Below are 23,675 nucleotides of genomic sequence, written 5' to 3'. Positions count from 1 at the left end.
TCAGCCATGCACTGAGCCAATGGGTCACCTCTCCCACCATCCCCTGGCTTCTACCAATAAGGATGATTTTTGACCATACTATTTCCACTTAGGGAGAGCATTTATTTTTTTTTAACTTCCATGGAGGTGCGAAAAAACAAAACACCCGTAACTGAACAAAAAACGTGCATGTGCAAAAGACCAACACAAAAAAAAGTACGCTTAGAGGTGTGCTTTAGTCCACCCCCTGAAGGGGTAGGACCTCTACCTGGGGCACAAGGCTCCTTACTGAGGTTTCTACATGGTCCACCTAGCCAAAAGGCACAGCAGACCCCTTTCCTTGTGGCTAAGAACAGAGGAGAAAGGAACCAATAAGCCACATAGCCTCCCCCTAGACTTCAGGACAGGAAAACTGTGACATCTAGTGGCTGTGAGGAGTACCACACTCAGGAAAAGTCAGCTAAATTCTAGGATGGAGTAGAGTACTACATTTAGAGAACATCTGACACCCAGTGGCCAAGAAGGAATACTAAACTTAGTTAAAGTCTGACATCTAGTGGCTGTGATAAAGTGCTATACTCAGGAAAAGTCTGCCATCTAGTGGTTGTGATGAATTCCAACAAAGAGTAAAAGTTTGCCATCTAGTGGCTGTGATGAAGTACTACACCCAGGAAAAGTCTGACATTTAGTGGCTGTGATGAAGTACTACACTCAGGAAACATGTGACATCTAGTGGCTGCAATGAAGTGCTATATTTAGGAAAGTCTGACATCTAGTGGCTGTAATGAAGTACTACACTCAGGAAAAGTATGACATCTAGTGCAGGGGTGTGCAACTGTGGCCCTCCAGCTGTTGATGAACTACAAGTCCCATCATGTATCTGCCTTTGGGAGTCATACTTGTAACTCTTTGTTTTGCAATGCCTCATGGGACTTGTAGTTCTACAACAGCTGGAGGGCCACAGTTGCCCACCCCTGATCTAGTGGATGTGATGGACTAAACTCAGGAAAAGTCTGACCTCTAGTGGCTGTGAGTAGTACTATACTTAGGAAAAGTCTGACATCTAGTGGATGTGATGATGTACTACACTGTGTAAAAGTCTGACATCTAGTGGCTGTGATGTGAAGTACTACATGCACGAAAAGTCTGACCTCTACTGGCTGTTAGGAGTACTACATTCAGTAAAAGTCTGACATCTAGTGGCTGTGATGAACTACTACACTCAGGAAAAGTCTGCCCTCTAGTGGCTGTGATGAAGTACTACATTCAGGAAAAGTGACTTCTGGTGGCTGTGAGTTCTAAACTCAGTAATAGTCTGACATCTAGTGGTTGTGATGAAGTACTACACTCAGCAAACCTCTGACCTCTAGTGGCTGTGATGAAGTACTATACTCAGGAAAAGTCTGACATCTAGTGGCTGTGAGGAGTAATACACTCATTAAAAGTCTGACATCTAGTGGCTGTGAGGAGTAACACACTCACGAAAAGTCAGCTAGTGTCTAGTGAATTTCTGACACCCAGTGGCCAAGAAGGAATACTAAACTTAGTTAAAGTTTTACATCTAGTGGCTATAAAGGAGTACTACACTCATGAAATGTCTAAAACTTTAGTGGCCAGGAAGTAGTATTACACTCAGAAAGTCTGACACCTTGTGGCCATTCATTCAGAAAAGAAAATAACCTAAAGAACAATCGTTTTTCCATAGTTGGTACAGAACAAATGTACAGACAGATTGGCTGGACAAAAGGCTATGCACCTTTTTTAATAAATATTTGATGATTTGAAAAGTTGTACCTTGTAAGACTTCCTCGGGTCCATCCAGTAACCAGCCATTTCCACCCAGCCAGCGAGGCTTTGGCTGCACCAACCAATCCAGCACTGAAGGCAGACAGAAAGAAACGTGGTACTGCAATGTGTGAGGAGTAGACCCACAGACAGACTCTCTTCGGTACATTTGATTTGAATTTTGGATGATATTTATTCCACATTTTGTATTTAGCAGTGTAGGGAGGATCAGGAATCACAGATCTATAGATGGGTTTTAGCTTTGTATACGGCTCTTCAGCCTTATACTGTATACAGGGGTGGACTGACCATTTGGAAACTCGGGCACTGCCCGAGGGCTCGGGGTCAGTAGGGGGCCCCATGAGCTGCCCCTGGTACCTTTTTCATAGGCTTTTTTGAGTTTGGGCAAGGACACAGGGGCCCCATGATCCCCTATTGCCCGGGGGCCCCATGAGTTGTCAGTCTGCCCCTGACTGTATATATATATATTAGACATGTGCACACCAGAAAGTTTTGTTTTGGATGCATTTGTTCATTGAAGAATTGTATTTCATCATATTCATTATGTTGACCTGATTCATTTTCAGAATTTTTTTCATGTCTTTGGCATTCATTTTGTACATTTCTTTGGTCCCGGTGGATACGAAAATTTTTTCTGTTTTTCCAAAAGATTGCTATATATTCGATTTTTTTATCGATCAAATGATTTTGAATCAGAAGGATTCTATTTTTCTGGGCACTAGTCTGACCCACCAGGAGAAATGGCATGAGCTGATTGGACAATATTGACTGGCTGACATCAAGTACATCCAAATTACTAAATGGAACAAAATTCAGATTCATTCATTATCCAAATCTGAATTATCGAACAAATTAGAAAATTTAATTTCATTTCCCCATGGGGCCAAAATACTAATGCATCATGTGATGTCATCCGAATGAAATGCATTTGTTAATTTTGCTATAACTTTTTTTCTGATTCATTGACATTGATTTCTATGTTCATTCAAAGATTTGTATACATCTGAATCTCTGAAAATGACATTTTCATCTGAAAAATGAATTGTAATGAAACACACGTCTTATATAGATCCCAGTCTGTAAAATCTCATACACGCTTTATCATGTTTATTTAATTTTAAAATACATTTTTGAATTTTTAAATCTGCAGCTTTAATTAAAATAATCCCTGATGATCCTGCCATGAAGGTCCTTGTTCAGGCACAATTCTGTCTCCCAAATGTGCTCCTGCGCTGTCACCCTGCCACATGGGCTTCTGATGGAGACTACAAGAGGTTGTAAATTGCACATTAAACAGGCAGGGCTCACTGTTGTCACCATCAGGAAACCTGTCCTAAAACAGGAAATGGCTGCAAAGAAGCTGAAGGAGATCAACAGGAGAATATAACAAGGGTTAACCCCAAGCACCCCGGCCTGCACTTGCTGACCCTTTGCCTGACCCGCCCTCTCCTGTGTCTGTATAATGTCCAGTGGTCACCATCATACCTGGAGGAGGCTGAACGGACTCCAGGCAGGCGTAGATACATCCATTGAAGCAGCAGCGTTTGTGTCTCTCGCACTCGGAGTCGGAGCGGCAGCTCAGCACCTCACAGGCCCTATCAGGAAGGGTTTGTGGTGGTGGGGGGCAGCGGTCATTCTTCTGGTAGTTGGTGTTATGGGGGTGCAGAGGGTACTCATAGTCCTGTGAATGAGAAAGAGACGAAATATTGTGACAAATCATAACACCGGCTGTTCCCAAGTCTGAACACCTGCTGTGCCCATTATGAGGGGTTCCCTCCATCCCTGTGCTTAGTTCCCGGGTCTGTACACCTTCAATGCCCATTATGAGGGGTTCACACCATCCCTGTGCTGAGATCCTGGGGTCTGTACACCTGCTGTGCCCAGTATGAGGGGTTCCCATCATCCCTGTGCTGAGTTCCTGGCTTTGTACACCTTCAGTGCCCATTTTGTTGACTTTCCACCAGTCCTGTGCTGAGTTCCCAGAGTCTGTACACTTGCTGTGCTCATTATGAGGGGTTCCCACCATCCCTGTGCTGAGTTCCCGGGTCTGTACACTTGATGTGCCCATTATGAGGGGTTCCCATCATCCCTGTGCTGACTTCCCGGCTTTGTACACCTTCAGTGCCCATTATGAGGGCTTTCCACCAGTTCTGTGCTGAGTTCCTGGGTCTGTACACTTGCTGTGCTCATTATGAGGGGTTCCCACCATCCCTGTGCTTAGTTCCCGGGTCTGTACACCTTCGGTGCCCATTATGAGGGGTTCCCACCATCCCTGTGCTGCGTTCCCGGGTCTGTACACTTGATGTGCCCATTATGAGGGGTTCCCATCATCCCTGTGCTGACTTCCCGGCTTTGTACACCTTCAGTGCCCATTATGAGGGGTTCCCACCATCCCTGTGCTGAGTTTCCAGGGTCTGTACACCTGATGTGCCCATTATGAGGGGTTCCCACCATTCCTGTGCTGAGTTCCCGAGTCTGTACACCTGCTGTGCCCATTATGAGGGGTTCCCACCATCCCTGTGCTGAGTTCCCGGGGTCTGTACACCTGATGTGCCCATTATGAGGGGTTCCCACCATCCCTGTGCTGGATTCCCGAGTCTGTACACCTGCTGTGTCCATTATGAGGGATTTCAACCATGCTTGCAAAATTTGCTCACTAATTCCCCCAGATGTCTACAGAGAACCTGATTGTGTAGAATATGGTATCCCCTGGATTGCCATGAAGTTTACTGCAGCAAACGTTCTTCTGGTGAAATACAGAGAGCGATATAGTTACATAGTTAGTCTGGCTGAAAAAAGATAAAAGCTCATCCGGTTCAACCTTATAAAAAATAAGTTATAATCCTACACCCACAGTTGATCCAGAGGAAGGCAAAAAAACCCAGCAAAGCATGATCCAATTTGCTCCTGCAGGGGAAAAAATTTCTTCCTGATCCCCCGAGAGGCAATCGGATATTCCCTGGATCAACTTTACCTATAAAAGTTAGTATCCAGTTACAGTCAGGTGCATAAATATTGGGACATCGACACAATTCTAACATTTTTGGCTCTATACAACACCACAATGGATTTGAAATGAAACAAACAAGATGTGCTTTAACTGTAGACTGCTGCTTTAATTTGAGGGTATTTACATCCAAATCAGGTGAACGGTGTAGGAATTACAACAGTTTGCATATGTGCCTCCCACTTTTTAAGGGACCAAAAGTAATGGGACAATTGGCTTCTCAGCTATTCCATGGCCAGGTGTGTGTTATTCCCTCATTACCCCAATTACAATGAGCAGATAAAAGGTCCAGAGTTCATTTCAAGTGTGCTGTTCGCATTTGGAATCTGTTGCTGTCAACTCTCAAGATGAGATCCAAAGAGCTGTCACTATCAGTGAAGCAAGCCATCATTAGGCTGAAAAAACAAAACAAACCCATTAGAGAGATAGCAAAAACATTAGCCGTGGCCAAAAGAACTGTTTGGAACATTCTTAAAAAGAAGGAACGCACCGGTGAGCTCATCAACACCAAAAGACCCGGAAGACCACGGAAAACAACTGTGGTGGATGATCGAAGAATTCTTTCCTTGGTGAAGAAAACACCCTTCACAACAGTTGGCCAGATCAAGAACACTCTCCAGGAGGTAGGTGTATGTGTGTCAAAGTCAACAATCAAGAGAAGACTTCACCAGAGTGAATACAGAGGGTTCACCACAAGATGTAAACCATTGGTGAGCCTCAAAAACAGGAAGGCCAGATTACAGTTTGCCAAACGACATCTAAAAAAGCATTCACAGTTCTGGAACAACATCCTATGGACAGATGAGACCAAGATCAACTTATACCAGAGTGATGGGAAGAGAAGAGTATGGAGAAGGAAAGTAACTGCTCATGATCCTAAGCATACCACCTCATCAGTGAAGCATGGTGGTGGTAGTGTCATGGCGTGGGCATGTATGGCTGCCAATGGAACTGGTTCTCTTGTATTTATTGATGATGTGACTGCTGACAAAAGCAGCAGGATGAATTCTGAAGTGTTTCGGGAATATTATCTGCTCATATTCAGCCAAATGCTTCACAACTCATTGGACGCTTCACAGTGCAGATGGACAATGACCCAAAGCATACTGCAAAAGCAACCAAACAGTTTTTTAAGGGAAAGAAGTGGAATGTTATGCAATGGCCAAGTCAATCACCTGACCTGAATCCGATTGAGCATGCATTTCACTTGCTGAAGACAAAACTGAAGGGAAAATGCCCCAATAACAAGCAGGAACTGAAGACAGTTGCAGTAGAGGCCTGGCAGAGCATCACCAGGGATGAAACCCAGCGTCTGGTGATGTCTATGCGTTCCAGACTTCAGGCTGTAATTGACTGCAAAGGATTTGTAACCAAGTATTAAAAAGTGAAAGTTTGATTTATGATTATTATTCTGTCCCATTACTTTTGGTCCCTTAAAAAGTGGGAGGCACATATGCAAACTGTTGTAATTCCTACACCGTTCACCTGATTTGGATGTAAATACCCTCAAATTAAAGCTGACAGTCTTCAGTTAAAGCACATCTTGTTAGTTTCATTTCAAATCCATTGTGGTGGTGTAAAGAGCCAAAAATGTTAGAATTGTGTCGATGTCCCAATATTTATGGACCTGACTGTATATTCTGTGTATCCAAGAAAGAATCCAGGACTTTCCTACAGCAATCCACTGAGCTGGTCAGAACCAGTGCTTGTGGGAGTCTATTCCACATTTTCACAGCTCTTACTGTGAAGAAACCTTTCCATGTGTGGAGATTAAATCTCTTTTCTTCCAGACATAAAGAACGCCCCCTTGTCCTCTGTGATGACCTCTACATCGGGTGAATAACTCTACATCGAGTTCACTGTATGAACCACTCATGTATTATACATGGAGATCATATCCCCCCCTTATGTATTATACATGGAGATCATATCCCCCCTTATGTATTATACATGGAGATCATATCCCCCCCTTATGTATTATACATGGAGATCATATCCCCCCTTATGTATTATACGTTGAGATCATATCCCCCCCTTATGTATTATACATGGAGATCATATCCCCCCTTATGTATTATACATGGAGATCATATCCCCCCTAATGTATTATACATGGAGATCATATCCCCCTTATGTATTATACATGGAGATCATATCCCCCCTTATGTATTATACATGGTGATCATATCCCCCCTTATGTATTATACATAGTGATCATATCCCCCCTTATGTATTATACATGATGATCATATCCCCCCATATGTATATATGTATTATACACGGAGATCATACCCCCTCCTATATATTATACATGGAGATCATATCCCCCCTTATGTATTATACAAGGTGATCATATCCCCCCTTATGTATTATACATGGTGATCATATCCCCTCTTATATATTATACATGGAGATCATATCCCCCCTTATGTATTATACATGGAGATCATATCCCCCCTTATGTATTATACATGGAGATCATATCCCCCCTTATGTATTATACATGGAGATCATATCCCCCCCTTATGAATTATACATGGTGATCATATCCCCCCCTATGTATTATACATGGTGATCATATCCCCTCTTATATATTATACATGGAGATCATATCCCCCCCTTATGTATTATACATGGAGATCATATCCCCCCTTATGTATTATACATGGAGATCATATCCCCCCTTATGTATTATAGATGGTGATCATACCCTCCCCCCCTTATGTATTATACATGGAGATCATATCCCCCCTTATGTATTATACGTGGAGATCATATCCCCCCCTTATGTATTATACATGGAGATCATATCCCCCCTTATGTATTATACATGGAGATCATATCCCCCCTAATGTATTATACATGGAGATCATATCCCCCCTTATGTATTATGCATGGTGATCATATCCCCCCTTATGTATTATACATGGAGATCATATCCCCCCTTATGTATTATACATGGTGATCATATCCCCCTTATGTATTATACGTGGAGATCATATCCCCCTTATGTATTATACATGATGATCATATCCCCCCATATGTATTATATACGGAAATCATACCCCCTCCTATATATTATACATGGAGATCATATCCCCCCTTATGTATTATACAAGGTGATCATATCCCCCCTTATGTATTATACATGGTGATCATATCCCCCCTTATGTATTATACATAGTGATCATATCCCCCCTTATGTATTATACATGATGATCATATCCCCCCATATGAATTATACACGGATATCATACCCCCTCCTATATATTATACATGGAGATCATATCCCCCCTTATGTATTATACAAGGTGATCATATCCCCCCTTATGTATTATACATGGAGATCATATCCCCCCTTATGTATTATACATGGAGATCATATCCCCCCTTATGTATTATACATGGAGATCATATCCCCCCTTATGTATTATAGATGGTGATCATACCCTCCCCCCCTTATGTATTATACATGGAGATCATATCCCCCTTATGTATTATACGTGGAGATCATATCCCCCCCTTATGTATTATACATGGAGATCATATCCCCCCTTATGTATTATACATGGAGATCATATCCCCCCTAATGTATTATACATGGAGATCATATCCCCCCTTATGTATTATGCATGGTGATCATATCCCCCCTTATGTATTATACATGGAGATCATATCCCCCCTTATGTATTATACATGGTGATCATATCCCCCCTTATGTATTATACATAGTGATCATATCCCCCCTTATGTATTATACATGATGATCATATCCCCCCATATGTATTATACACGGAGATCATACCCCCTCCTATATATTATACATGGAGATCATATCCCCCCTTATGTATTATACAAGGTGATCATATCCCCCTTATGTATTATACATGGTGATCATATCCCCTCTTATATATTATACATGGAGATCATATCCCCCCTTATGTATTATACATGGAGATCATATCCCCCCTTATGTATTATACATGGAGATCATATCCCCCCTTATGTATTATACATGGAGATCATATCCCCCCCTTATGAATTATACATGGTGATCATATCCCCCCCTATGTATTATACATGGTGATCATATCCCCTCTTATATATTATACATGGAGATCATATCCCCCCTTATGTATTATACATGGAGATCATATCCCCCTTATGTATTATACATGGAGATCATATCCCCCCTTATGTATTATAGATGGTGATCATACCCTCCCCCCCTTATGTATTATACATGGAGCTCATATCCCCCCTTATGTATTATACATGGTGATCATATCCCCCCTTATGCATTATACACGGAGATCATATCCCCCCTTATGTATTATACATGGAGATCATATCCCCCCTTATGTATTATACACGGTGATCATATCCCCCCCTTATGTATTATACATGGAGATCATATCCCCCCTTATGTATTATACATGGAGATCATATCCCCCCTTATGTATTATACATGGAGATCATATCCCCCCTTATGTATTATACATGGAGATCATATCCCCCTTATGTATTATACATGGAGATCATATCCCCCTTATGTATTATACATGGAGATCATATCCCCCCTTATGTATTATACATGGAGATCATATCCCCCCTTATGTATTATACATAGAGATCATATCCCCCTTATGTATTATACATGGAGATCATATCCCCCGTTATGTATTATACATGGAGATCATATCCCCCCTTATGTATTATACATGGAGATCATATCCCCCCTTATGTATTATACATGGAGATCATATCCCCCCTTATGTATTATACATGGAGATCATATCCCCTCTTATGTATTATACATGGTGATCATATCCCCCCTTATGTATTATACATGGAGATCATATCCCCCCTTATGTATTATACATGGAGATCATATCCCCCCTTATGTATTATACATGGAGATCATATCCCCCTTATGTATTATACATGGAGATCATATCCCCCCTTATGTATTATACATGGAGATCATATCCCCCCTTATGTATTATACATGGAGATCATATCCCCCCTTATGTATTATACATGGAGATCATATCCCCCTTATGTATTATACATGGAGATCATATCCCCCTTATGTATTATACATGGAGATCATATCCCCCCTTATGTATTATACATGGATATCATACCCCCTTATGTATTATACATGGAGATCATATCCCCCCTTATGTATTATACATGGAGATCATATCCCCCTTATGTATTATACATGGAGATCATATCCCCCCTTATGTATTATACATGGTGATCATATCCCCCCTTATGTATTATACATGGAGATCATATCCCCCCTTATGTATTATACATGGTGATCATATCCCCCCTTAATCTCCTCTTCTCAAGAGAGAATACATTCCGTTCCTCTAATCTTTCCTCATAGCTGAGCTCCTCCATGTCTCGTATCAGTTTAGTTGCCTTCTCTGTACTTTCTCCAGTTCCCCAATGTTCTTTTTGTGAATTGGTGCCCAATACTGAACTGCATTTTACAGATGATTCCCCCAGTTGTACCCCCTCTAGTATGTATGATGCATGCATATTCTTAGCCTCCAAGTGCAGAACTTTACATTTATCAACATTAAACCTCATTTGCCACACAGTTGCCCAATTACACAGAGCATTGAGGTCGGCTTGTAAATTGGAGACATCCTGTAAGGACGTTATTCCACGGCACAGCTTGGTGTCATCTGCAAAGACTGAAATGGGATTTATAATCTCAGACCCGATATTGTTTATAAATGTATTAAAAAGTAAGGGTCCAACACTGAACCTTGGGGTACACCACTGATGACCCCAGACCATTCAGAGTACGGATCATTAACCACTACTCTCTGAATACCATCTTTTAGCCAGTTTTCTATCCATTTACATACCGATTTTTCCAAGCCTGTAGACTTACCTTACACATTAGCTGTGTGTGGGGAACTCTGTCAAACGCTTTAACTAAAGGAATACCAGGATGCAAGTTATTACAGAGGAAAGGCAGCACTACCATGGAAAGGATTTGATTTTTCTAACCAGAACTGTCATTTCACCTATAAAGAGCAGAAAAAGGAGCCAACATTTCCAGAGACAACAGTTTCTCAGCAACAATTCAGTGAAATCTGGAACGGTCAGTGCAAATCAGGGACATTTAACGAAGCTGCAATGCTACTAAGTTCCAGCAAGTGGCGCAATAGACCAGCTGATCAGTGTTGATGAACTCTGTATGTGATAAGGGCTGTCTACAGATCTAGAGATACTGAGGGACCACAAGTCCCAGCATGCCCTGTAGACATATCAGCCCTTTGGTTAGAGGAAATTGTCTGGGAAAGTATTTGACCCCCTAGGTCTAAAATAAAATTTGCTCAGTTCTAAAGCAGATAATTTGCCATAATTGGGTAAAAATGATGCAGCAAACCTGGTAATAAAAATTTGATAATATAAATCTGCTAATATAAACCTTTCACAGTTTTTTCCCTTACACTGGCGGGATTGCAAAGCCAACATAGGCTGTGGCTTAGGACATCAAGGCTGGCAGGGGCACACAGGGGGAGATATCATAAAACTGGTGCACTGGAACCTGGAGACAGCAGAGTGACAGAGAGCTGAGCTCATCAGTCTGCTGCTTCACCTTTTGTTGCCCAATCACAGGCTGGCGGAGGGGCAAGACCAGTAGATCCCCTGCTCTGCCAGATAGGGCCGTGCTGTGTAAATCTCAGGACCGGATGAGCAGAACTTTAAATCCTTTGCAGGTAAATGAGACCCCATCTATATATTTCATCTGAATTGAGATATTTGCCTGGAATTCTGCTTTAATTGAACCCCAACGCACGTGTACAGTATCAACAAAATTGCACCTGCGCTATAGCGCACCACAGATGACAGGGCTGTGTTATAAAAATGGTGCAGCTGCTTTGAGACACATTGGCAGCTGATCCAAAATGAGTGGGATGATGAAGGAAACCCGTGCCAGCGCACAGAACAGTGAGAGCCTAAATGTATGTATGGCATGATGGAGTCCTAATATGATTGTAAATGTTCATTTGTTTTATGCGACCATTATGGAAGCATTTTATCACATGGGCAGATAAATACAGAGCTTTACAAGTGTTTCTGAGGACTGAAGGTGAGGTATTGGGGGACCATCATTTCCAGCGCACAGATGACTTCCTGTCCAGGGGCAGACTGACAACTCATGGGGCCCCCAGGCAATAGGGGATCATGGGGCCCCTGTGTCCTTGCCCAAACTCAAAAAAGCCTATGAAAAAGGTACCAGGGGCATCTCATGGGGCCCCCTACTGACCCCGGGCCCTCGGGCAGTGCCCGAGTTTCCAAATGGTCAGTCCGCCCCTGTTCCTGTCCATTATTTATTATATTGCATTCTTTGCACAGACTCCAGGAAGATGGGAAGAAATTGATTTGAGATTGATGTACCTCTCCCGGGGGTAATAGTTCAGAAATAAATTTATTCTCAGTAGAAGGTTGTACAAAAGTGGCAACGCATTTCTGGGCCAGAACTCACCTCCTTCATCAGGGCTTCAATAATATAAAAAAGGGATAAATGAATGAGTATAGAATACAATCAATACATAAAACATAAGCAATGCATTAAATACTGTAACTACTATCAATAAATTAAAGAATATAATTCAGAAAAACTAAAACTAATAAAGTAGTAGCTAACAGGGCCATGGATAAGGGGGTACCACCAGTCCTCCTGCATGGGGCCCAGACCAGCAGGAGGGCCAAGGCAGCTTGGTGAATCAGATGTGGGCAGGGAGGGCGATTGGTGTGTGTGTGGGGGGGGGGACTACTGGAACTGATTCCCTGTATGGCTCTCTGCAGCTGCTGAAAGCTGGCTGCTTCTCCTCTCCCTCCTGCTGGCTTTCAGCTGCTGCAGGGAGCCATACAGGGGATCAGTTCCAGTAATTTCCCCCTCCCTGCAGCACCCATCACCCTTCCTGTGCACCATTTCCCCCTGCTGCCCAGGCCCCCCCCGGTGTTCCCCCACCCCCCCAGTGCTGCCGGCTTACCTCCTCGCCTTTCCACTGGCAGCTGCAAGCACACAATAGGATCCTTCAGGATGGAGAGTGGGGGAAGGGTCTGGTAAATATGTCACAGGACCTTACTTTCCTGAATGAATACAATGAGTGATCAGTACTGATCACTCACTGTGTTCATTCACAACTGAGAGATAGTAAACTTTTTTAGGAGGGGGACCCTGGATGTATGGGGTCCCATGGTTTCTAACAGCAGCCCTGTTAACTAATAAATGTAATTATTAAAGAAGGGAGAAACTACTAGAAATTATAGCAGTAATGTATATCTATACATAATATCAATTAACTATATTATATGATTACATTTGTAACGATATTAACAGAAATCTGATAATAAAATTATAAATACCATTCAAATGTAATGTAAATAATAAAAAAATGGTTTGAAAATATCAATGGTTAAATATATCAATATTCAATAAACATTTTATAGATGATATATAATAATTTCTATCTGGCAAAAAGGTCATCAGTAATTGTATATTTATTAAATAAAATATATAAAATAATTTGATCTTTTATAAAAACAAATCCTGACATGAGGATTGTGTGATTGGATGAATTACAGCAAATGTTTAACAGAGAAGGAACTACAGCCAACACTTACAATACATTATTACAAATTTTTTTGTATTTCAAGAAAATACTGTACATCCAGTCTATCTTTTTACCAATATATGTATTGACTATTGATTTGTTTTTAGCCATTGACATTTTCTGACCTATTTAAATACAATTTGCAGTTCATTTGAATTTTATTTATAATTTTCAGATTTCAATTAATACTGTTACTATTATGTCATTATTCTATTATTATTATTTTAAATAATTTATTATGAATATCTTCCTGTTCTTATTTGTTACAATCATGTCTTTTAATTATTCTGAACAATGTTATAAATATCTAATTTATTGATATTAATTATTTTAAGCATGGCTTGTCTTTCATGTATCCATTGTGTTTTTAAAATGTCCAATGTGAAAACCATAGAGGTCTATAAAAAAACAGAAAAAAACAAAAAAAACAGTCATTTGTCCAGCAAATCTGTGTATATATTTGTTATGTGCGAATTGGGAGAAAACAAATGTTCTTAAAGCTGACAGCATACACATTACAAACTGATTGCACAATTTACTTTGGATGTACAACTATGTAGTGCAGAAGCCTGCCTGATTGGATACAAATTGATTAGATAGATTAGGTAGATCCTCATATTACATAGTTTTGGTAAATATATAGTTGATTGTACAGTCAGAATGTAATGTGTACGGTGACCCTTAGGCTATTTTATTTTCTGATAGAATGTTCTTTTAGTATAGGCAGTATTAAAATACTGCATTATGACCACTAGATGGAGCCCAAGAGCATAGGAAATGCATGTGTATTTGTAACCTGGGATACAATTAGGGGCGGACTGACAACTCATGGGGCCCCCGGGCAATAGGGGATCATGGGGCCCCTGTGTCCTAGCCCAAACTCAAAAAAGCCTATGAAAAAGGTACCAGGGGCATCTCATGGGGCCCCCTACTGACCCCGGGCCCTCGGGCAGTGCCCGAGTTTCCAAATGGTCAGTCCGCCCCTGGATACAATGTAATGATTCTAGAGCAGTGGTCTCCAAACTATGGCCCGGGGGCCAGATGTGGCCCTTTGATTGCTTGTATCCGGCTCTTGGGGCACTATTTCATCCACTGACACCAACAATGGTAGATAATTCCTTCCACTGACACCAATGACGGGGTACGAGGTGATTGTAGCCATATTAGTGCACTTGCGATAGAAACAATTGAGTACTGACGTGATACTTTTTTTATTTGCACTAACATACAATTTTGAGGACAAGCTTTCGGGGTATGTCCCCTTCTTCAAAGTAGTGCCTGGACTTTGAAGAAGGGGAGATACCCCGAAAGCTTGTCCTCAAAATTGTATGTTAGTGCAAATAAAAAAAGTATCACGGACAGTACTCAATTATGGGGCACAATTTCTCCCACTGACACCAATGATGGGGCACAATAACTCCCAATGACACCAAAGAAGGGGCATGGTTTATTCCCACTGACGTCGGGATCATTTCTACTCCCTGTGGCCACAGTCCAGCCTCCCTGAAGTCTGAAGGACAGTAAACTGGCCCTTTGTTTAGAAACTTTGTTCTAGAGATTCTAATCTAAACAATGGTTACATTTATTTGCAAATTCCCTCTAGTGTACTCTAGAGCTGTTATATTGTATCATATTCCCTATGCTCTTCAGCTTCCTCTAGTATCCATAATGCGGTATTTTACTACTGCCCATAATAAAAAAAACAAACATTTGTTCAGAAGAGAATATAGCCTAAAGAACATGCTGATTTCCTGGATGAATGGCCATGCACATTTTTTAAAATATAAAGACTCCATACCTATTCATATATTTGTTCATTATATTTGTTGTAGCCCTGATGAAGGGAGTGAGCTCTGGTCCTGGAATGCGTTGGTTCATTGTAACATTCTACTTGATCTTACACTGGAATAAATTTATATTTGAGCTATCAACCCATGGTGTGATGCTTCGATCTCAAATCCATTTAATTGCCTTACAAACCACAGAAGCTGTGGAAATCTTTGGTTGTGTGGAAGCCACCATCCAAGAATCCAGGCACCCCATCCAAACACCTCTACTATATCACTGGGGAGAATCATCCATAGGGTAATGGTAGAGTTCCAGCTATCTATTCCTCCAGGACGATGGAGGGAAGGAATGTTTATTGGTTGCATTCCAGGAGCACTAATAATGGAAAGGTTTTTATAAACAATCCATCTATCTGGGGGCTCTTCTGACTGCAAACCACATAACTTCGGTGGTCCCTCCTAAACCATAAAATGGACATGTGCACCGTGCCAAGCCTCTCCACCCCTGCTGCTCCCAGGATCACAATTCGCCTGGCGTAACCAGCCTGGTGTCCTCAGCCGAACCCACAGGACTTCAGACAGCTGGGAGGGAGATACCCCACCCCCCGAAAAAATGAGTCATAATCCCTAACTAAACACCGGAAAAATAACTGAGCCCCGAGGCCGGAGGAGCCCAAATATAATTGCTAGGCAACCAGTTTCTGTACAATCCGGTGAGACTTTGATAAACGTAATTCATTTGACATTCAAGGTGCCAAAATGACCCCCTGAGATTGGTACAAAGAGACAAGTTTCTGGAATTCTGATCCTTTTGATCAATCTGCTGCCTCAACATGTGTCGCAGATCTGCTGGTGTACCTTGAGCTCACAACTGAAAAAACGAATTGTATCTGAAATTGTACAAATATCAGAGGGTGATTGCATCACTACATTATTGCATCACGACTTTCAGTCCCAAATCCATTCACTGTCCAAATCTTGTAGACTTCACCTCCGTAACATCTCCAAGATACGCCCGTTCCTAACCTCGGAAACCACTAAGCAACTTATTCACTCCCTGGTTATATCTCACCATGATTATTGTAACTCCCTCCTCATTGGCCGACCTCATCGCAGGCTATCCCCTCTTCAGTCTATCATGAATGCTGCTGCCAGACTCATCCACCTTACTAACTGTTCTGTATCTGCCATCCCTCTCTGCCAATCCCTCCACTGGCTTCCCATTGCCCAACGGATACAATTTAAAACATTAACAATAACGTATAAAGCCATTTATAACTCTTCCCCAAATTACATCACCGATCTTGTCTCTAAATATCACCCAAACTGTACTCTCTGCTCCTCGCAAGACCTCCTACTCTCTAGCTCCCTTGTCTCCTCCTCCCATGCTCATCATGCCAGGACTTTTCCAGAGCTTCCCCCATCCTCTGGAACTCTCTACCCCAATTTATCAGACTATCGCCTACTCTGCTCACTTTTAGGCGATCTCTGAAAACCTATCTCTTCAGAGAAGCCTATCCTGCCCTCAGCTAATAATGGAATCTTCTACTCTTCCAACCAGTCTATCCCCCACAGTTACTACCTTTTGTACCACTAGCCCCTCCCTCCTAGATTGTAAGCTCCCAGGATCAGGCCCTCCTATCCCTCTTGTATTGAACTGTATTGTTGCTGTATTGTCTCCCATTATATTGTAAAGCACTGAGCAAACTGTTTGGTGCTATATAAATGCTGTATAATAATAATATAATAATAATAATTATAACTTAAGAAAAATATTGTGAGATGATGGAGATATTGGATATTTTGGTGGAAAGGTGAACATCGATTGGTCCATGTCCACCATTAGCCATCCCAGATTAACTCAGAGAGGAATGGACAATTAAATATATCCTAATTGGCTGAGAACAGCTGCAGGATGGGTTTACTTAGCTAAGGATATCAGATTGGAGAAAAAACAGAACTGACTCATGTGTGTCTTTGGTTGTCCACCATGCAGATCCATCATCTAGGAGAATGGGGAGGATTTTGCCAAGACTGTTCCAAGCTGAGAATTGCCAGTGCTTTCTGCTTCAGCTCAGTGGGTTGTTTCTGGTGTAGACATTTCAGCACAGGTTTCCATATGCCATAAATTAGTGTATTGTATGTACGTGAAACTTTTTCTGAGATGTTGTGTGGACGAGGGGTTAGGTGGAGGATGAAGTTTAGGGTGAAATATTGGGTGAGGGTTTAGGTGAGGTTTAGGGGTTAGGTGGATGACGAGGTTTAAGGTGAAGCTTTAGAGAGAGATTGAGGTTTTGGTTGTGGTTTAGGGTGAGGTGTTAGGTGGAGGGTAATAGAATGAGGTGTTAGGTGAGCTTGAGGTTTAGGGTGATGTGTTAGCTGGAGGTTGAATTTTAGGCACCCAATACATCATACCCATGATTAAGGCCCTTGGGTGGGAAGAAACATATTGGGAGTGGCCTGGATGGCTGTTTCACTATCCACACACAGGTTTTGTAGTGATATGCTGCTTATAGGATCTTTATTTCTTTGCATTGCCAGCTAGTATATTAGTCATTTTTTTTTTCGTTCAACCAGAAGGTTGAATGAAAAAAAAATAACTGATTCCTACATCCACACATTCTAGGTGGATGGGGGAATTACTTCTGCTGAGGTATTGTATTCTGACAGCAGGGAGACTTCCCCGCCATCAGAATACACTGAATACACTGCTGGCTATAGCCAGCAGTGCTGATCATGAGAAATTTTTTCAACAGGCTGGTTGTACAGAAGTAGATTGACTTCTGTACAACCAGCCTACCCATACATGGACTGAAATTCAGCCAGTTCAGTAGGGACCAGCCAAATTTCAATTCATGTATGGCTGGCTTTAGCTTAAGTGGTTAGGTGGGGGTTGATGTTTAGGGTGAGAGTTGGGTGGAGGTTGTAGTGTAGGGTGAGTGGTTGGGTTGAGGTTTAAGTTGAGGTGTTAGATGGGGATTAGAGTTTAGGGTGAAGGTTGTCTGAAAGTTGTGGTTTAGGGAGAGTGGTTGGGTTGAGGTTTAGGGTGAGGTATTAGATTGGAGGTTGAGATTTAGAGTGAAATGATAGGTGGAGGATGAAGTTTAAAGTGAGGTGTTAGGTGTTGGTTGTGGTTTAGAATGAGGGGTTAGATGGAAGCTCTGGTTTCAAGCGAGGTGTTAGAGACTGAGATTTAGGTTGAGATGTTAGGTGGAGATTTAGGTTTATGGTGAGGTGTTAGGCAGAGGTTTAGGGTGAAGGGTTAGGTTAAGGTTTAGGGAGAGGTGTTAGGTGGAGGTTTAGGGTGAGATGTTAGGTGGAGATTGAGGTTTATGGTGAGGTATCAGGCAGAGGTTTAGGGTGAGGGGTTAGGTTAAGATTTAGGGAGAGGTATTAGATGAAGGTTGAGGTTTAGGGTGAGATGTTAGGTGGAGCTTGAGGCTTAGGGTGAGGTGTTAAGTGGAGCTAGAGGTTTATGGTGAGGTATTAGGTGGAGGTTGAGGTTTTGGGTGATGTGTTAAGTGGAGCTAGAGGTTTATGGTGGAGGTTGAGGCTTAGAGTGAGGGGTTAGGCTGAGGCTTAGAGTGAGGGATTAGGTTGAGGTTTAGGGAGGCAGGTTAGGTGTAGGTGTAAATTTAGAGAGAGAGGTTAGGTTGAGATTTAGGGTTTGGTGTTAGGTGAAGGGTGAGGTTTAGTGTGAGGGGTTAGGTTGAGGTTTAGGGTGAGGGGATAGGTGATGGTTTAGGCTAAGGTGGAGGTCAAGGTTTAGTGTGAGGTGTAGGTTGAGGTTTAGGGAGAGGGCTTACGCAGAGGTTGAAGTTTAGTCCTGAGTCCTAGGCGGATGAAAGCTAAATGGAGATACTGCAAATTAACTGCAATGGTGACACAGCTGAGATGACTTGTGCCCTATGTCAAGTAAGTGGTCACCCAGTCCTGTATGGTCCATCATTCCTGCAAATAGTCACAGTGGATACTCTCCTATGGGAGAATAAATCTGTTATGGCCCCCGCTATTGTCCCCTCCCATAATTCCCTGTTATTGGAATTATGGAACTGCTCTCCTCTGCCCCCCCCCCCCTCATGTGGTGCTCCCAGAAGGGCCTCTGTAGGACTGTGGTGACCCCTCTGTCTATATTTACCTCTTTTTTATTGGGTGGAGCGGGCTGCGTGCCAGCGAGGGGTGCAGGCTCGGACAGGTGGAGCGCTCCACTTGCGTGACAGCTTTTTATTTTCACTCCTGGAATGTGAGAGCAGAGCAATGGCGACGGAAAGTACTGTCCAGACTTGAGAAGGAAAACTTGTATTCTGGGGAAGTGTTGCAGCAGATCTGAACTTTATGCTGTTAGATACATATGGATCCTCCTGTATATATCACACTCCGCTGCCCTATAACAACCCAAAGACTGCACATTATTACAGCCCAGGGGCGGACTGACCATTTGGAAACTCGGGCACTGCCCGAGGGCCCAGGGTCAGTAGGGGGCCCCATGAGATGCCCCTGGTACCTTTTTCATAGGCTTTTTTGAATTTGGGCAAGGACACAGGGGCCCCATGATCCCCTATTGCCCGGGGGCCCCATGAGTTGTCAGTCCGCCCCTGTTACAGCCTTACTATAAAGGGAAACTCCAACCAGTAGTGATAGCAAAGCTGCAGGGAGCTCAGCCTGCCCGGACTATGTCTCCTCCAGGCATTGCTGTACTCCACCGGGTCAGATTCAGTTTTGTTGTTGCAATGTGAATCTAATCAGTGATATGCCATACAGAGGGAGATCCATCCAACATTCGTGTGAGGAGCCCTCTGGAATCTGGTTTGGATGGATTACATGGCTTCATGTAAAATGAGCCTGATGACCTTCAGACGTAACGAGACAATGGTATCACGTTATTATTTTATGATTTATAATACATTATTGTATGATTTATGTTTTTACAATTACTATTGTTATATTGTCATTGGCTGAGTGGTTTTCTTAGTATTACTATCAATTCAGGATTTGTAAGATTTTATTCTATTTTATAGATGTCTGGACCACTCTAAGCATTACAATATTAAATGCATTTTTTGCTGTCACATCTTTAAAGTTCCATTAAGGCCCTGATGAAGGGGGCAGAGCTCAGCCCCCGAAACAAGTCGGCTTTCGAATACAATTAATGTTTGGAGTGAACAAGGATTATGGTATGGCTCTTCAATTGTAGACATTTCCATGGACTCACATGACCCTGGATGACCATACAACTTCCTGAAGAGGATCCTCTGAATCCATAGAGACCATGTGACTGATGTTGTAGTAATTATATAATAATAATCATCATCATCATCTTGTTGGTATCATACAGAATGAATCTCAAATTAAAAGTATTAATACCTCTCTGTAAGTCTGCCCTATACAGGATGGAGAGGATGGAAGGGGTTCAGCATGTAGTGTAAGGCGAGGACAGCAGTTCTCAGCACTGACTAGCAGCGATCAGTGTGACTACAGATCACAGCACAATGTGTATACAGAGCCCAACACAGTGTGCATACAGAGCCCAACACACTGTGTATACAGATCCCAGTGCATTGTGCATACAGATCCCAGCACAGTGTGCATGCAAAGCCAGCACAGTGTGTATATAGAGCCCAGCACAATATGTACACATATCCCAGCATAAAGTGTATAAAGAGCTTATCACAGTGTGTATACAGAGCCAGCACAGTGCACATACAAAGCCTAGTAAACTGCACACAGAGCCTAGCATGGTGTGTGTTTATAGAGCCAACACAGTGTGTATACAGAGCCATCAAAATGTCTATAGAGAGCCTAGCATCCTGTGTATACGAAGCCAGCCCAATGTGTATACAGAACCAGCACAGCGTGTATCCATAGCCTAGCACAATTCATATACAGAGCCAGCAGAGTGTGTATACATAGCCCAGCACATGGTGTATACAGAGCCCAGCACAATGTGTATACAGAGCCAGCACAGTGTGTGTACAGAGCCAAGCACAATGTGTATACAGAGCCAGCACAGTATGTATACAGAGCCCAGTATAGCATTACTCCTCCACTGAGTCTGTTTACAATGTATTTACATAAATCAGACATGTATACATTACTGTATAGGGCTGTGCCGGGGTCATCAGAGCTAACAATCTACAAAAAATAGCTAGCTCTGCCTTATGGAAAATTTCATCAAATGATTCACAGATGTTCCCTTCCACATTTACAGCTGTACTGAGAATCACAAGAAGCAATCTGGACATATAGGATATGTACACAGATAAAGCTACCTATAGAGATACTGAGAATTACACCCGGCATACAGGAGAAGTGGTCCTGTGCAGGGTCCATACATACAGAATAAGAGCAGATATTGAAAATGACACCCGGCATACAGGACCAGAAAACTGGTCCTGTGCAGGGTCCATACATACAGAATAAGAACAGATACCGAGAATTACACCAATGCCATGAGGGCCCAGCCCCCCTCTAGTGTCAGCGGGACTCACATCATACTTGGTGTCGGACACTCGGAGGTGCAGCGCTCTCTTTCTCAGGCTCCGGGCTGTACAGCACTGTGTATAGAGGAGGACAGAACAGAGTCCAGCCAGAAGTGACCACCAGCTCCATCCACAATCTGCCATCCTGAATCTGGAGTCCTGTGTGGTGGTGGTGGTGGTGGTGGGGGGGGGGGGTATTATCTGTTCTCTATATGGTGGCAGAGAAGGGTATCAGCCCCAATCTCCAGTGTGTGTGTGTGTGGGGGGGGGGGGGGGGGAGCTGTATACTGGGGTTTAATATTGGGAGCTGTAGAGAAGGGAGGGTGTCCAACTATTGGGGGCCACAACGAGCAACATCCACTGAGATATCCATCTGTAATGCTGCAAGTCACTGGGGGTCCCCTATAGTCAACCAATATATATATGGGGGCCTCTATAGCCAATCAGTATGTAGATGGGGTCCCCATAAATGGATTAATCTAAAACTGCTCAGTACATGGATGAGGTCCTTTGTAGCTGATCAGTATGCAGATAGGGTCCCCAATTATGGAATCCTCTATAGCTGTTCAGTACATGGATGGGTCCCCTATAGATGATCAGTATGTAGATGGGGTCCTCGTGGATGGAGTCCTCTATGGCTGGTCAATACATGGACAGGGTCCTCTATAGCAACCAATATGTAGATAGGGTTCCCAGAGGTGGAGTACTGTAAAACTGGTCAGTACATGGATGGAGTCCCCTGTAGATGATCAGTCTGTAGATGGGGTCCTCAGAGATGGAGTCCTTTAGATCTAGTCATTACATAGATGGGGTTCCCTGCAGATGATCAATATGTAGATGGGGTCCTCATAGATGGAGTCCTTTAGATCTGGTAATTACATGGATGGGGTTCCCTGCAGATGATCAGTCTGTAGATGGGGTACCCTGAGATGGAGTACTCTAGAACTGGTCATTATATGGAGGGGGTCCCCTGCAGATGATCAGTCTGTAGATGGGATCCTCATAGATGGAGTCCTTTAGATCTGGCCAGTACATGGATGGGGTCTCCTATAACAAAGCTGTATGTAGATGGGGTCCCATACAGGTCACCACACAGGCTGGTTCTTCAATATGGTCAGTAAAGTTTTTGGGGTCCTCCTTGTGGATGTTGGGGGGGCTCCAGCTGTTGGAACTTGCAGGCGGCACTCCAGAACTTGTCAGCCCCCTCTGGTTTTCCTTGGAAATCTCTGAACTTTGGAAAAGTTTGTGTCTCCCCGGCAGCTGGGATGCATCTGTCTGTGGAGTTCATTCAATTCTGAAGATTGCAGAATTCAGGGAGGAGAAGTGTGCAGGCTCAGCCCCCTCCTCATGTGTCCCTGCCAGGGGGGGGGGGGGGGTAGCAGGGGACTCAGCACAGCAACTGCCATTTCTTCCACCTGACCTCACTGTGTGCCAGGGGAGAGGCCTAGAAGTTGGATGATCAGTCCAAGCTGCACACCCACCCTGTCCCTGTTGTGTCCAGCCCGGTCCATGGAGGAGCTCAGTGCCAGAAGGGAGGAACAGAAAATACAGACAGGAAGGGAACCTGCATCTCTTGAAAGTCATACATTTCCAGGGACAAAATTGATTATTTAAAGCAGAACTCCAGCCCAATGTTCTAGTTTAGAGTGGCGTGGTGAAGAGTGAACAGTCAGGTTTTGTCACAAAGACAGGGAGTTGCAGACAGCAATGAAAGCTCCAACCCTTCCCCACTCTACTAAAACTGAGATTGTGTCCCCACCAGGGAAATCTCCAATAACTTCCTATCCAGACAGGAAATGGGACAAAATAACAGCAGTAGGGACGCGGATGGCAGTGACACCCTGAGAAAGGCTCTAAAGTCTTCCCAATCCAACAAAAACAGCTTTTCCTGCAGTTGGTCTTTAATCAGAAGATGAAAGAACAGTATTTTATAAATTATTGATACACATTAAATCTAAACAAA

General features: G+C 42.9%; 1 protein-coding gene across 1 annotated transcript in view; it reads right to left on the bottom strand.

Moving 5' to 3' along the window:
- WFDC1 (WAP four-disulfide core domain 1) overlaps positions 1–23,018 on the bottom strand; it is a 35,141-nt gene extending 12,123 nt beyond the window's left edge. Inside the window, exons 1-3 of the mRNA XM_089662583.1 lie at positions 21,722–23,018; positions 3,271–3,466; positions 1,774–1,857 (exon numbers count right to left, since the gene is read on the bottom strand). Coding sequence (XP_089518709.1) covers positions 1,774–1,857; positions 3,271–3,466; positions 21,722–21,856 — 415 coding nt within the window. The 5' untranslated portion in view covers positions 21,857–23,018. The remainder of the gene's footprint in view (positions 1–1,773; positions 1,858–3,270; positions 3,467–21,721) is intronic.
- Between the last annotated feature and the right edge of the window lie 657 nt (positions 23,019–23,675).

Source organism: Staurois parvus, unplaced genomic scaffold (genome assembly GCF_062004578.1).
Source record: "Staurois parvus isolate SC_StPar_1 unplaced genomic scaffold, SC_StPar_1.0 ptg001493l, whole genome shotgun sequence".
NCBI lineage: Eukaryota > Metazoa > Chordata > Amphibia > Anura > Ranidae > Staurois > Staurois parvus.
This window is presented reverse-complemented; position numbering and strand designations above follow the sequence as displayed.